Source organism: Trypanosoma grayi, assembly GCF_000691245.1.
Source record: "Trypanosoma grayi strain ANR4 Tgr_568_V1, whole genome shotgun sequence".
Lineage (NCBI taxonomy): Eukaryota > Euglenozoa > Kinetoplastea > Trypanosomatida > Trypanosomatidae > Trypanosoma > Trypanosoma grayi.
Genome location: NW_008826187.1, coordinates 1 through 11,221, shown reverse-complemented (window position 1 = coordinate 11,221; position 11,221 = coordinate 1). Strand labels below are relative to the sequence as shown.

General features: G+C 46.5%; 4 protein-coding genes across 4 annotated transcripts; all 4 read left to right on the top strand.

Annotated features, from left to right (window-relative positions):
* Positions 1 to 219: 219 nt before the first annotated feature.
* DQ04_05681030 (hypothetical protein) lies at positions 220 to 2,322 on the top strand (the record flags this gene model as incomplete). The annotated part of the gene is made up of 1 exon (XM_009314322.1): positions 220 to 2,322. The coding sequence occupies one exon, from the start codon at positions 220 to 222 to the stop codon at positions 2,320 to 2,322; it is 2,103 nt and encodes a 700-aa protein (XP_009312597.1).
* Positions 2,323 to 2,634: 312 nt separating this feature from the next.
* On the top strand, positions 2,635 to 4,671 carry DQ04_05681020 (hypothetical protein; the record flags this gene model as incomplete). Its single annotated transcript, XM_009314321.1, has 1 exon — positions 2,635 to 4,671. The coding sequence occupies one exon, from the start codon at positions 2,635 to 2,637 to the stop codon at positions 4,669 to 4,671; it is 2,037 nt and encodes a 678-aa protein (XP_009312596.1).
* Positions 4,672 to 4,956: 285 nt separating this feature from the next.
* Positions 4,957 to 7,515, top strand: DQ04_05681010 (hypothetical protein; the record flags this gene model as incomplete). Its single annotated transcript, XM_009314320.1, has 1 exon — positions 4,957 to 7,515. The coding sequence occupies one exon, from the start codon at positions 4,957 to 4,959 to the stop codon at positions 7,513 to 7,515; it is 2,559 nt and encodes an 852-aa protein (XP_009312595.1).
* A 449-nt stretch (positions 7,516 to 7,964) lies between these two features.
* DQ04_05681000 (C-terminal motor kinesin) lies at positions 7,965 to 10,418 on the top strand (the record flags this gene model as incomplete). Its single annotated transcript, XM_009314319.1, has 1 exon — positions 7,965 to 10,418. One exon carries the CDS (start codon positions 7,965 to 7,967, stop codon positions 10,416 to 10,418), a length of 2,454 nt encoding a protein of 817 aa, XP_009312594.1.
* Between the last annotated feature and the right edge of the window lie 803 nt (positions 10,419 to 11,221).

Here is an 11,221-nt window from a genome sequence, read left to right as displayed (position 1 = left end):
TTTTTTTTTGCGTTTCGGTTTTCATTTGCTTCCGTTTTGGCGTTGGTTGCCTCATGGGGGTTGGGACGAAAAACCGCGGAATGAAGGGTATGTTTTCTTTTCGAATTTTCTTGGCTTTTTTTTTTTGGAAGTGCGAACAGGGCTTTATCTCCTTTATTGTTTCATAATAGATTTTAGGGAATGTTTCGTCGATCATGTTTTTCAGACAAAGGGCGATGGATGCGTAGGATCGCAACGACCTCTGGTGTTGGACCATCAAAGGTTTCCCCAGGTACTAATACTGGAGGTGAAAGTAGTAATAAGCCAGGAAAAAAGACTCCTGTAGGAAAGTATAGTGGACCTATTCCAGGTGCTACGGGGAAGGATAACATCCCAGGGATATATGCAACCAAAAAACCGCCTACTTACTTTGAAGAACGCTACCCCAGAGGCGAAAAAGAGCTTCCGAGTAAGCGAATAGTGGAGACCAACGAACCAAAAGACCGTTCAGATAGCATCAAAGCCCCTGAATTTGATACTTCACTTGGTAAATTTGAACAGGCACCTTACTTTTCAGGAGGACCCGCTGCTATGCGCTACCAGAATTACGTTCGAGAGCCTGCTAATAAAGAAGGCGTTGACTATCGTGATGTGATTCCACTTCCACCTTTTGAAGATCATCATCCCGATTTTTCGTATGCATCTGCAACTGGTAAGCGTGAGGGGAATACTACGTTGTTGGCGAATACAGTGGTGAACTGGGAGCTGAAAGCAGCCATGATGTCTCTTTATCGGTCTTGCTTAAAGGGTCTCCCCATGGTCAAACATTATTACTGGCTTCTTACACCTTTACCGCAGATGAAAGGAAAAATACGGGAGCGATTTCTTCAAAATCAGCATACAAAGGATCCTGACGCAATCAGGCATCTTCTTCATAACGGTTGGATGGAATATCAAGAGGTTATTCTCTTCCGACGAAGTCGTGCTTCGGTAGCAAAGTTTTTTGAGTGGGACAGTCAAGATGAACTGGTGCGTGGATATACGAAAGAAGAAGGCAAGGCACAAGAGGAGCGTGCTTTTTGGAATGGAGAAGAACAAAGACGAGAAGGCCCATATGACGGACACTGGTCGTGGTTGGGAAAGGAGAGTGAGAAAGAGTTTAACTTGATCGCTGGACGTATTCCAATGTCTTGGACTACCTCCAAAGGCTATTTTGAAAAGGGTCAAGCTGATGGTACCAACTTTTGGGAAAAAAATCTAGATTATGAGGGGTGGTACATCAAAAATGTTGATCCGGATCGTCAAAATGCTCGACGAGAAATGCAGGGGTGGATTGAAAGTGGCTACAATCAACCAAAACACTATGCAAGCAAAAACAGACGCGGATACCGCAGACTTGTAAAAGATATTGAGACTATGATGGAGTCATCAATGGAGGACCTTTATACCAAAAATAGAGAGCAGCTATTTCAGTATCTTATTCGAGAGACCCATCCCGAATCAAATCGCATTAATGCTGAGCGTACTTTGGCAAGACAAGACGATGATTTCTACTCTACTAGATTTGATGAGTACGAGAAGTACCTGAAGCAGGCTATGCGTGAAATGCCCAATCCTCGTCTATGGAAGACTGATGCATTCTATTTTCGGTTGCGGTACTTGGTTGCGCCTCTTGAGTACAACTGGGCAAAGGTTCCAATTGGGGCGGCACAGGAAAAGTTCTACAATGAGTGGATTTCTGATAATGCCAACTATGCGATATTGAACAGCTCCGCATTCTTAGGCATTAAAAAAGACAAAAAGCGAAATCCAATGGCCAATACCTGGGCAGACTTCTACAAGAATTTTGATCCTGATGCCCCTGAAACACGTAAACTGCCATGGTATCATCCGGAATTCAATTATGATCGCCGACACAAATGGGATGAAAGGTGTATGAGGATGAAGCGATGGGTTCAGAGTGGAACTATCGATAGCAAATTACCTTTCTTTGATAGCATTATTGCTGAATGGGAACAATATATAAATCGCCCTGAGCGTTTTCGTGCACCAGACAATGCAGAGCGTTGCTATGGTGCTCCAAGGATGGTTCAGCTTTACCGCTCTCTAAATCGGCTGATGGATGTAGCTTTGACTAACCAAATACGAAGCATTGCAGAGAAGAAATCAGGAAAAAGTACACAGGAACTATCTGCGCTATCGGTGCCAGAGGTTGAAAAAATATTGAGTGCATTGGACCTCAAGTATTTTGAATTCAAAGTACCGGTGATAATTTATCCTGATGAAGCCAAACAAGGAAAACTAGGACTTGATGGCGGTATTGTCGTTGGTGAGCAGGCTTGAGGGCCATAGAAGGGAGTTTTTTGGTGGGTGGGGTTGGGGGAGGGACATGGGGAAGGAAAAGTGGTCGAGCAATGGACGTATATAGGAAATTCCTTTTTTATCTGCTTTTTGTTTTCTTGGAGTTTTTCGTTATTGTAGAATTCTGGGGATGTTATAGTTAGTCTGTGTGTAGCAGTATGCGTTGTGCCGATAAGTATCAATGGGTGTTGGCTTCTAAGGTCGTTTTTGTTCCATACTTTAACTCTACAGATAATTTTTTTTCTCTATATGCATGCTTTTCTCATACTTCATTTTTATAATAGAGTCAAGAAAATGCCCAAAGTTAGGAGTGGTCCGTCCAAGCGCATGAGTTCGAGTCAGCGCCATAAGATCGAGCGAAAAAAGAGGGAACATAAACGCGATCTGCGCAAAGCGGCAAAGGCTCTAAAAAAGTCTGGTCTGGGCCCAAAGAGATCGAAGAAGAGTCGTGAGCTGGCTAAAATGGCGCTGAAGGTATCCAATTCGCACCCAGATAAAGAAGCAATTCTTACTCGAGTTCTTGAGGCGCGCGAGAAGGCTCGGGTTGAGCGGGCAGAGTGTCGTAACAAGAGGTCTGATGAAGAGGACCACGTGGAAGCGGTTTCTGAAGAGGCAAAGACAGTTCGTTCAGTACGGCAGCCAAAGAAGGCTCTTACATATATTCCTGTTCGTGAGTCAAATAATTTTTCGTATCAGTTTAATAAAACTCTTGAGGAGCTTGTTTATCCTCCGCCTGAATCACTGATGGAGCTCCCATCAGCAGCGTATGTGGTAACTCTTGATGCTCGTTGTGCCGTTCAATGTTTACCATTGGGACTACTTGACGCTATTGTCCACGAGAGCAGCATCTACAAGAATAACGGTGGGAAGCGGAAGGTTCTTGTGCTATTTGCTATCACAAAAATTGACCTTATTTCAGCTCCTGCTTTGGTTACTCAGATTTCTCTACTGGCTTATGCCCTTTTTGACCGGTATGTTAAGAGAGCGGATGAAGATGATGAATCGTTGAAACTTGGCGATACCATATCTTTTGCGTTTTGCCCGGTTTCGAATCTTTTTGATAAAACCACAAAACACATTCTCCGTGTACTGAGGCAGTTTCTTTTCAGCGAGGGATGCACACAGTCAAACGAACGGTGTAATCTTGAAGGAAAACTGTGCACTTTTGTTATTGGGCTTCCAAACACAGGGCGCCGAACGTTATGCCGTGCTTTGTTGCAGACGGGCAATGAATCTTGTGTCAGCATAGTTCCTGTTTCTGCAGCTCAAGTGCAATTGATGAACAAAAACAATGGCTGCCAAGAGGATGCGGAGATGAAGTTGGCTTTTCCCAACGCAAAGGAAATTACCTTGTTGCAGTTTCCGGAAGACACTGTTCTGATGCGTGAGCTATCTTCGTTATCAGGATGTGATGTTATTTTCAAGTCGTTTTCGTTTATTGAACGGATTACGGATCCTGAGGTTATTGGATTCATGCTTTTTGCAGCTGCGCTTGATAAAAATAGTCTTGCACAGGGATTCTGCCAGCCTGGAGAAGATTTTGGTGGTTCTTCCGATGAGTCAAAAGTAATGAAGGCGGCAGAGCGTTTCTTTCGTAACCTCGGACATACCGTACGAAGGGAAAAGGGTTTTTATGTTTCTCCATTGTTTGTATCAAATGCAGGAACTATGGGAAAGGTTTCTAGTAGCTCATTGACAGCATCCACCCGGTTTACTTCTCGTCAACAGAGCACACAAACAACTCTTCTTGATGATTCATTTAGCGGTGCTACTCCCAGCAAACTTGTACGGATTTCTTCTGTCGTGACAGCCTCTCGAGGAAAAAAGAAGAGCAATTCAATGCTGAAGCGCCTTGATTCTCATAATGCTATGAAACTTGGTGCTCGTACATTTGTCCGTGAGATATGTCAAGGTAAAAACATTCCTTGGGCAGTAATGCGGCCCCCTACGAAGAAATGCTTAACGAGAGAGGATATTGAGGAAGCGTGTGTGCTTTTTGACATTTCTCTTTGCTCCGGTAAGAGGATTGGAACGTTGAACACGGTTACTAATCAAACCGAGCACCTCGCTGCTCTCTTGGATCAAACAGCTTCTATGTTGAAGCAATATCTGGTTTTCCTGCCGAATAATGTTGTGGAGTTTGATCCGGATTCTATTGTTGCACCGCTTCACGACTTGAATACTAATGCAATAAAAAATGAGGAACATGAAGGAGAATCTATGAATGAGGAGGAGGAGGAGGAGGAGGAATATGAAGAGGAGGAAGAAGAAGTTGAAGAGGATGATGATGATGATGATGAGGAGGAGGAGGATGAAGATGTCTCCAATTAGACACCCTCACAAACAGTGGATAAAACTGTTAAAGACGTTACTAAATCGAATAAAACGTCACTAACGAAATATGACCAGAAAATCTACATGAGGAACAACACTAAAGAGATAGCGAGTGCCTTTTGATGTTATCTATGCTCTATACGAAGCCGTTTCTTTTCTCCACTTTATGAACAATTATGTTCTTTTTTTGCCTTTGTTCTCTTGCTTTTTAAAAAATATTATTTTCTTTTTTTTTCGTTCTGGGGGAAAAATGTCCTCCGGTTTTGACAGGCTGCAGGAAGGATGACGACGGCATTGTTCCCGTCGGAGGACAGGTATGGGCCACGACTTTTCATGTACTTGTCTCATTGCTCCTCGGAAGAAGCAGACCACCCCGCGAATGCGTTACGCTTCCATACCCGCAACTCTGTCGGGTGGCAGTCGGACAAAGGGTGTATATATCCTCAAGAGCTCGGCTTCAGCTTTGAAGGTGAAGTGGATTTGCAATACATTAGAATACTGGCCCACGAGAGCAAAATTGCGTCGCGCATTGAAGTATTTGTTGCAAGTATTACTGAGGAAGAGGTAAAGACGGGTTTGCTAAAGCCATACGAGTCGAGCACATTTCAACGCCTTGGTTATGTGCATTTGTCTACCAATGTGGGGAATAAATTTGGCGCACGGGAGCTGAAGACCATCAATATTCGTCGTCGATGCGTGTATGTCAAGCTTCTGCTTTCAAGGCCCCATCGGTCGGACTACAATGTTTTTAATCAGGTGGGCATTATTGCCTTGGCTAGCCACGGAGTATTTGTTCGCAGTTTTGACGTCAACCGGAAGAAGACACTGTGTCTTGTTGGGGAAAACGTGGAGGTGCCCTTCGAGGAAATGATCCCCCCTGGTGTAAAAGATTGGCAAGCCGCACATCAGGAATGTGAAGGAGGTCCTGACATCGATGCCATAACCGCTCGGCGTATTGCAGAGTTCGTGGCGATGAAGGAACGCGCGGTAGCGGCAGAAGATTATGATCTTGCTGCTGCTTTGAAATCATGTCTTGTATCCTTAGAGAGTACTGGAAAGGAAATTTACAAACTAGAGAAGCAAAAGGCAGCAGCGGTTAAAGAGGAAGATTACACCGTGGCGAAGAAGTTGAAACAGCAAATTGATAGTTTGCGGGAGGAGGCATACAAGATTCCCAAGACATTGTCAAATACAAATAGCGAAGTTGCATTGCCAAGTGGGGCAAACGAAGAAGTGGCAAAACCGGTGCATACGTTGACGCAGGAACCGACATCATCAGAACATAAAGACAAGCAACGTGCGCCTGCAGCAGTGGCCACACCCACTCGATCCGCTATGTTCGACGAAACACCAGTGGGTGGTTGTGGATTCTATGAGCTGGAGAATGCACCAAATCCAACGATGAGCGGCGAGCAGGAAAGTATGAGTGTTGGTAGAGGTGGCAGTAGTGATCCTTCTGCTGTGTTCGATGGAAAACCGAAATGGGAGCAGACGATTAATCGTGTTGTGGTGCGATTCTCTGGTGAACAACCGCTGGCACCTCCCCTCTCTGGGGAAGCGCTCAGTGAGGCCAAAATTACCGAACAAATGTTAGGGACCTACTGCTGCGCTTGTCTGTTTGGAAAGAAAGGTCAGCTTCGTGAAGCTGCCATTCGTGCCATTATTTCCCCTGAGGGGTTTACCGCCCTTTCCAGTCATACACACAACGTAATTGAAGCGCTTTTATCATACATGTCTCTCCCCTTCCGCGGATTTGGTGATGCCGTGGCGGGAGTCGTGCTTGCGTGCTGTGAGGTTCTTAACGCCATTGTAAAAGGTGAAATACAGGATGCTCCTCCAGCTTCTGCGCTGATGCCACAATTGAATCCACTTTTACCCGAGTTGGTGATGCGTTCTGGTGATAGCAACAGTCGGATTCGTGAAATGGTGGAATCGGTTCTCATGTCATTGTCTGATGTAGCGCTTGATGCTGTTGTGTCTGTTCTTCTTGTAGACCACGGCAAGGCGAAAAAACGTCCGACTCCACCAAAAACGCAAGTTGCACGTATGAATTTACTGAGTGCACTAGTAGACCGCTACGGTATTAACGGGACAATATCTATGAACCTTGAGACAGACTCCATTCTCTCCAAGGCTGTTATACCTTGTTTGCAACATCCTATTGGTGAAGTACGGGAGGCTGCGAGCCAGCTTTTCGCTAAACTTTTGCTTCTTGCCCCGAAACGCGCAGCGGTGCACATGGAGGCTCTGAAACCTGCTCAGCAGAATTTAGTAGAGCAACATATGGAGGCCATGAGGGAAACCGCACTGAGAGGGAACTCACGGGGTGGAGTGGAGATAAACGCCGCACATCTTGTTGATCCTACTCCAGCTTTGCGGAGGACTGCCTCCGCTGGGCGGTCTTCCCGTCAGGCAGCTCTGGGTAAAGACGAAGACGATGCGACGAGGACGTGTCAATTCTGTGGTGAGTTTGATGCCGGCTTCACGGAGGCGGCGCTTGATATCCATTATATTCGCATGTGCCCAATGCTTTGTCCGTGCCCCCTCTGCGACCAAGTGACGGAAATCGCCACCCTGCAGCAGCACCTCACTTCTGAGTGTGAGAACCGCCTGTTGGTGCGTGAGTGTCCCATCTGCAAGGAGGCGGTACGGGTCGAAGACATCAAGAGACACGTCGCCGCTAATGCGTGCATTAAGGCGTCACAGACGCACAGCGTGTGTCCGCTGTGTCACGCACGGTTCCAGTCGGGAGCTGTCGGGTGGGTTGCGCACCTGGCCTCGCCGCCTGGGTGCCCGAACAACCCTAGAAGGTACGATGGCTCTGGCCCCATCGTGGAATAGAGAGGGGTTGGCTGAGGATGGTAGTGATAAATGAAATGCACAAAAGTTATTTCTTTTGTTTGGTCTTGTCCTCATTTTCTCATTCGTGTGCGCATATTCTTCCAAGGTGCTGGGGATGAGGAGGTCAGCTGCTTCCTGTCAAGTTTCTTTAGCGGTTCACAGCTTCTTGTACAAAGAGAGAGAGAGAGAGAGAGGTCTGTTCTCATACACTGCTCATCTTTTTTTTTTGTTTTTTTGTTTTTTAATTTACCCTTTTCTTTGTTATCTTCATTGACTCTTATTTTCACTACAAAAAGAATCATTGTTAACTCCACAGCGAGAAGTCTTCTCAAGCACAGCTGCTTCTGAAATAAACGACGAGGACAAACAAAGGGCCTACGTATATACCTCTTCATTGTCGTTTGACTCTATTCAGCTCTGAGTGCCCTGACATATTGCAGGAGGTAAATATGAATCAAACCCGGAATCGCGTGGAGATTGTCCTCAAAAGCCTCTATGCAAGTCCCAATGTGGAGGGTGAGAGTGACACAATCATTGCACTGGCGAATTTAGTCCAGCAAGGCAACGCCTCGTTGGTCCTGGATAACCTAAAGGAGCACATCAAAAATGGAACTCCTGTGGTGCAGGAGCGCAGCATGACAATCCTTGACCAGCTCATGTTGAGTTGCGGCCCTCAGTTTGCTGTTATGCTGTCATCGGAGAAATGGACTGAGCGCCTCTTCAAGACTGCCAAGTCGACTTCCAGCATCGATGTAACGCAAAAAATCATTGCATGTGTTATTGCGTGGTACAAACGTTACCACACCTCCGGTTTCCAGCGATGTATTCATCGCTTCGAACAAAGCAAGGCGTTGGGTGATACATTTAAGCGGGTGCAACAGCAGATGAATGTGGAGCAACGCGTATCGATGCGCAACAGAAACCAAGGTGATTACGAGGGTCCGGAGCACTTGAGCGCACAAAAGGACAGGAATCATATACTTAATCAGTCAGAAGCTCTCCTGTTTGGTGCCCAAGGAGATCTTGCCTCACTTGAGTATGCTCTTGAGCACCCACATGTTCTCCATGACGATGAAATTGCCAAAGAATGCAAACGGCACAAACTCAAATGCATGCGTCTACTTGAGACTGGGCAACATGAGAATATTTCGCAACAACTGATGCAGTTAATCGAGAGCTTTTCAGAGGCACTGGAACTTTATGAGGCCATGACAGGTTGCGACTTGGGCGAGGGCGAGGCGGCGCGCCAGCGTGCGGTTTCTGGAGATGGCGGTGAGATGCCTAAGCTCGACAGCGATGATGAGGAACACGAGCGGCGTCTTCGCGAGCGTGCTGCCTCACGAAAAAATCCGGAGCAGGTTATGCTGCAAGCTCAAGAAGCCACACAGCAGCTGGTCCAGAAGGAACTTAACGAAACGGCACAACTGCGTAGCCAGCTCGAGGAACTCCTCCGCAAGCATGAGGAACTGCAGAACAAGTACAAGGATGCGAAGGCCAAAAACAAGGAAGCTGTGGCTACCCTGGAAGTGTACGCCGATCGCATTGAAACAATGCAGGCGGGAGGCGTCGCTTCCCCGACGAGCCCACTCAAGAGCAAAGAGGTGGACATCACGGTGGCGTCGGCCTCCCCAGATGTGGTACGACAAATGCGGGATGATGTGCAATTCATTCGCCAATCCCTACGTGAGATACGCGAACAACACGCACGCGATATAGGCAAGGAGAGCGCGTACTTCTCATCACAACTTACCAGCGCCATTGCTTCTATTGTTGCTGCGGCACAAAAGGAGCGTCAAGCCGATCACAAGGCATTGCTGTGGACGCAGGAATTGTACAAGAAAGAGATGAAACTCCGCAAACAATACTACAACACAATTCAAGAGCTGAAGGGCAACATTCGTGTTTATTGCCGTGTTCGCCCCATGCTCCCTAAAGAGCTTCAAGATGGACACAAGAATGTTATGGAATTCCCTTCCACAGATGAGCTCAAGTTTGTTGATCAGAACGGCCGACCGAAACTATTTGAGTTCGACGAGGTATACTCACCGGATGCACCGCAATCCAAGGTGTTTGAGGATACCTCGCCGCTGATTGATAGTGTTGTGGATGGCTACAATGTGTGCATTTTCGCATACGGGCAGACAGGAAGCGGTAAAACATTTACCATGGGCGGTGGGGAGGGTGAGTCGAAAGGAATTAACACACGTGCATTGGAGCGCCTGTTTCAGATCATTGAAGAGCGGAGGGAGACAGAGGAGTCCACTGTTTCCCTCTCAGTACTCGAGATCTACTGCGAGCAGATCCGTGATCTTCTTGCTGGCAGAGAAGCTGGAAAACAGGCATACGAGATTAAGCAAGGTGGGCCATTTGGTACGTACGTGACGAATCTTTCTGAAACGATGGTAACCTCCCCGAAGGATATACACAAAATCATGGAACGCGCGAACCGTAACCGCAGTGAAGGGCAAACCAACATGAATGAACATTCGTCTCGCTCGCATATGATTTTGTATATTATTGTTCGAACAACGAACAAACAGACAAAAATGCAGAGTTTTGGAAAACTCTCTTTGGTGGATTTGGCAGGGAGCGAGCGCCTTGAGAAGAGCGGTGCGGAAGGACAACAGCTGAAGGAGGCAGTTTCAATCAACAAGTCATTGTCATCATTGGGGGATGTGATCTCTGGGCTTGCGCAGAACAGCAAGCACATTCCTTTCCGTAATTCCGTATTAACATTCCTCCTGCAAGACTCAATGGCTGGTCAGGCGAAAGTCCTCATGTTCGTGTGCGTGAGTCCTGCGAGCTATAACTCAAGTGAAAGCAGCAGCTCTCTTCAGTTCGCCTCCCGTGCTCGTGGTGTGGAATTTGGGCAGATTAAAAAGAATGCTGCAGTTGCTGCTTGACATTTTTTTCCTTTCACATTGTTCCTGTGATGGTTTCTTTCGCTTGTGCAACTCAGTTGACACGTAGGATGAGTGCTCTTCTCCATTATTGACTTTTGACCGTTCGTGAGGACTGCTGTGCCAAAAACCAAAGCAGATTTGATTCCCACTTTCCCGACATTACGAGGTCACCGTCTCTTTTCGTTAGTGCGGAAGTATGTGTACCCATTGATACAAATCAAACGGTGTTCTTGAAGGGTATTACCTGTTCACTTTGGATTTTGTATGATTGAGGTGGCAGCATCAGTACCAACTTACAGTTTTTTTCCAATCAGCAATGTAGATGAGCTGAGATACATAAAACAAGAAGAAAGTAGGGCATTATTCCGCCATGCCGCACGTTATGGTAACAAAGGAATAAACAATATCCTGCATTATAGGCAACAAGAGATGGAGTCAGGTAAGGGACACGTGTGGGTAGCAAGAAGTGACAGAGTGACGCAGGAAATCATATCTAACAACTCCAACGTTGTTTGGTTACAGTAGCCAAATGCTGCTTTTGGTTGTATTGTATTTTCTGCTTCCACACACGTCAGCGGTATAGCACGTGACGTCGGTCATTCTGGCCTGTGCCCTGTGGCTCTTGACTTCCTTTTCGTATTTTGTCTTTGAAACTGCAATGCGCTAACTCATTGTTTTTTCCGTTCTTCTTGTCCCCCTCTCTGAAAGTGGTCTGGTTTACCCAGACTCAAGGCACCTACGAAACAAGTAAACCAGTAGTACATTGCAGCAGTTGCTAGGTAACAAATAGTGGGGCGAGACCA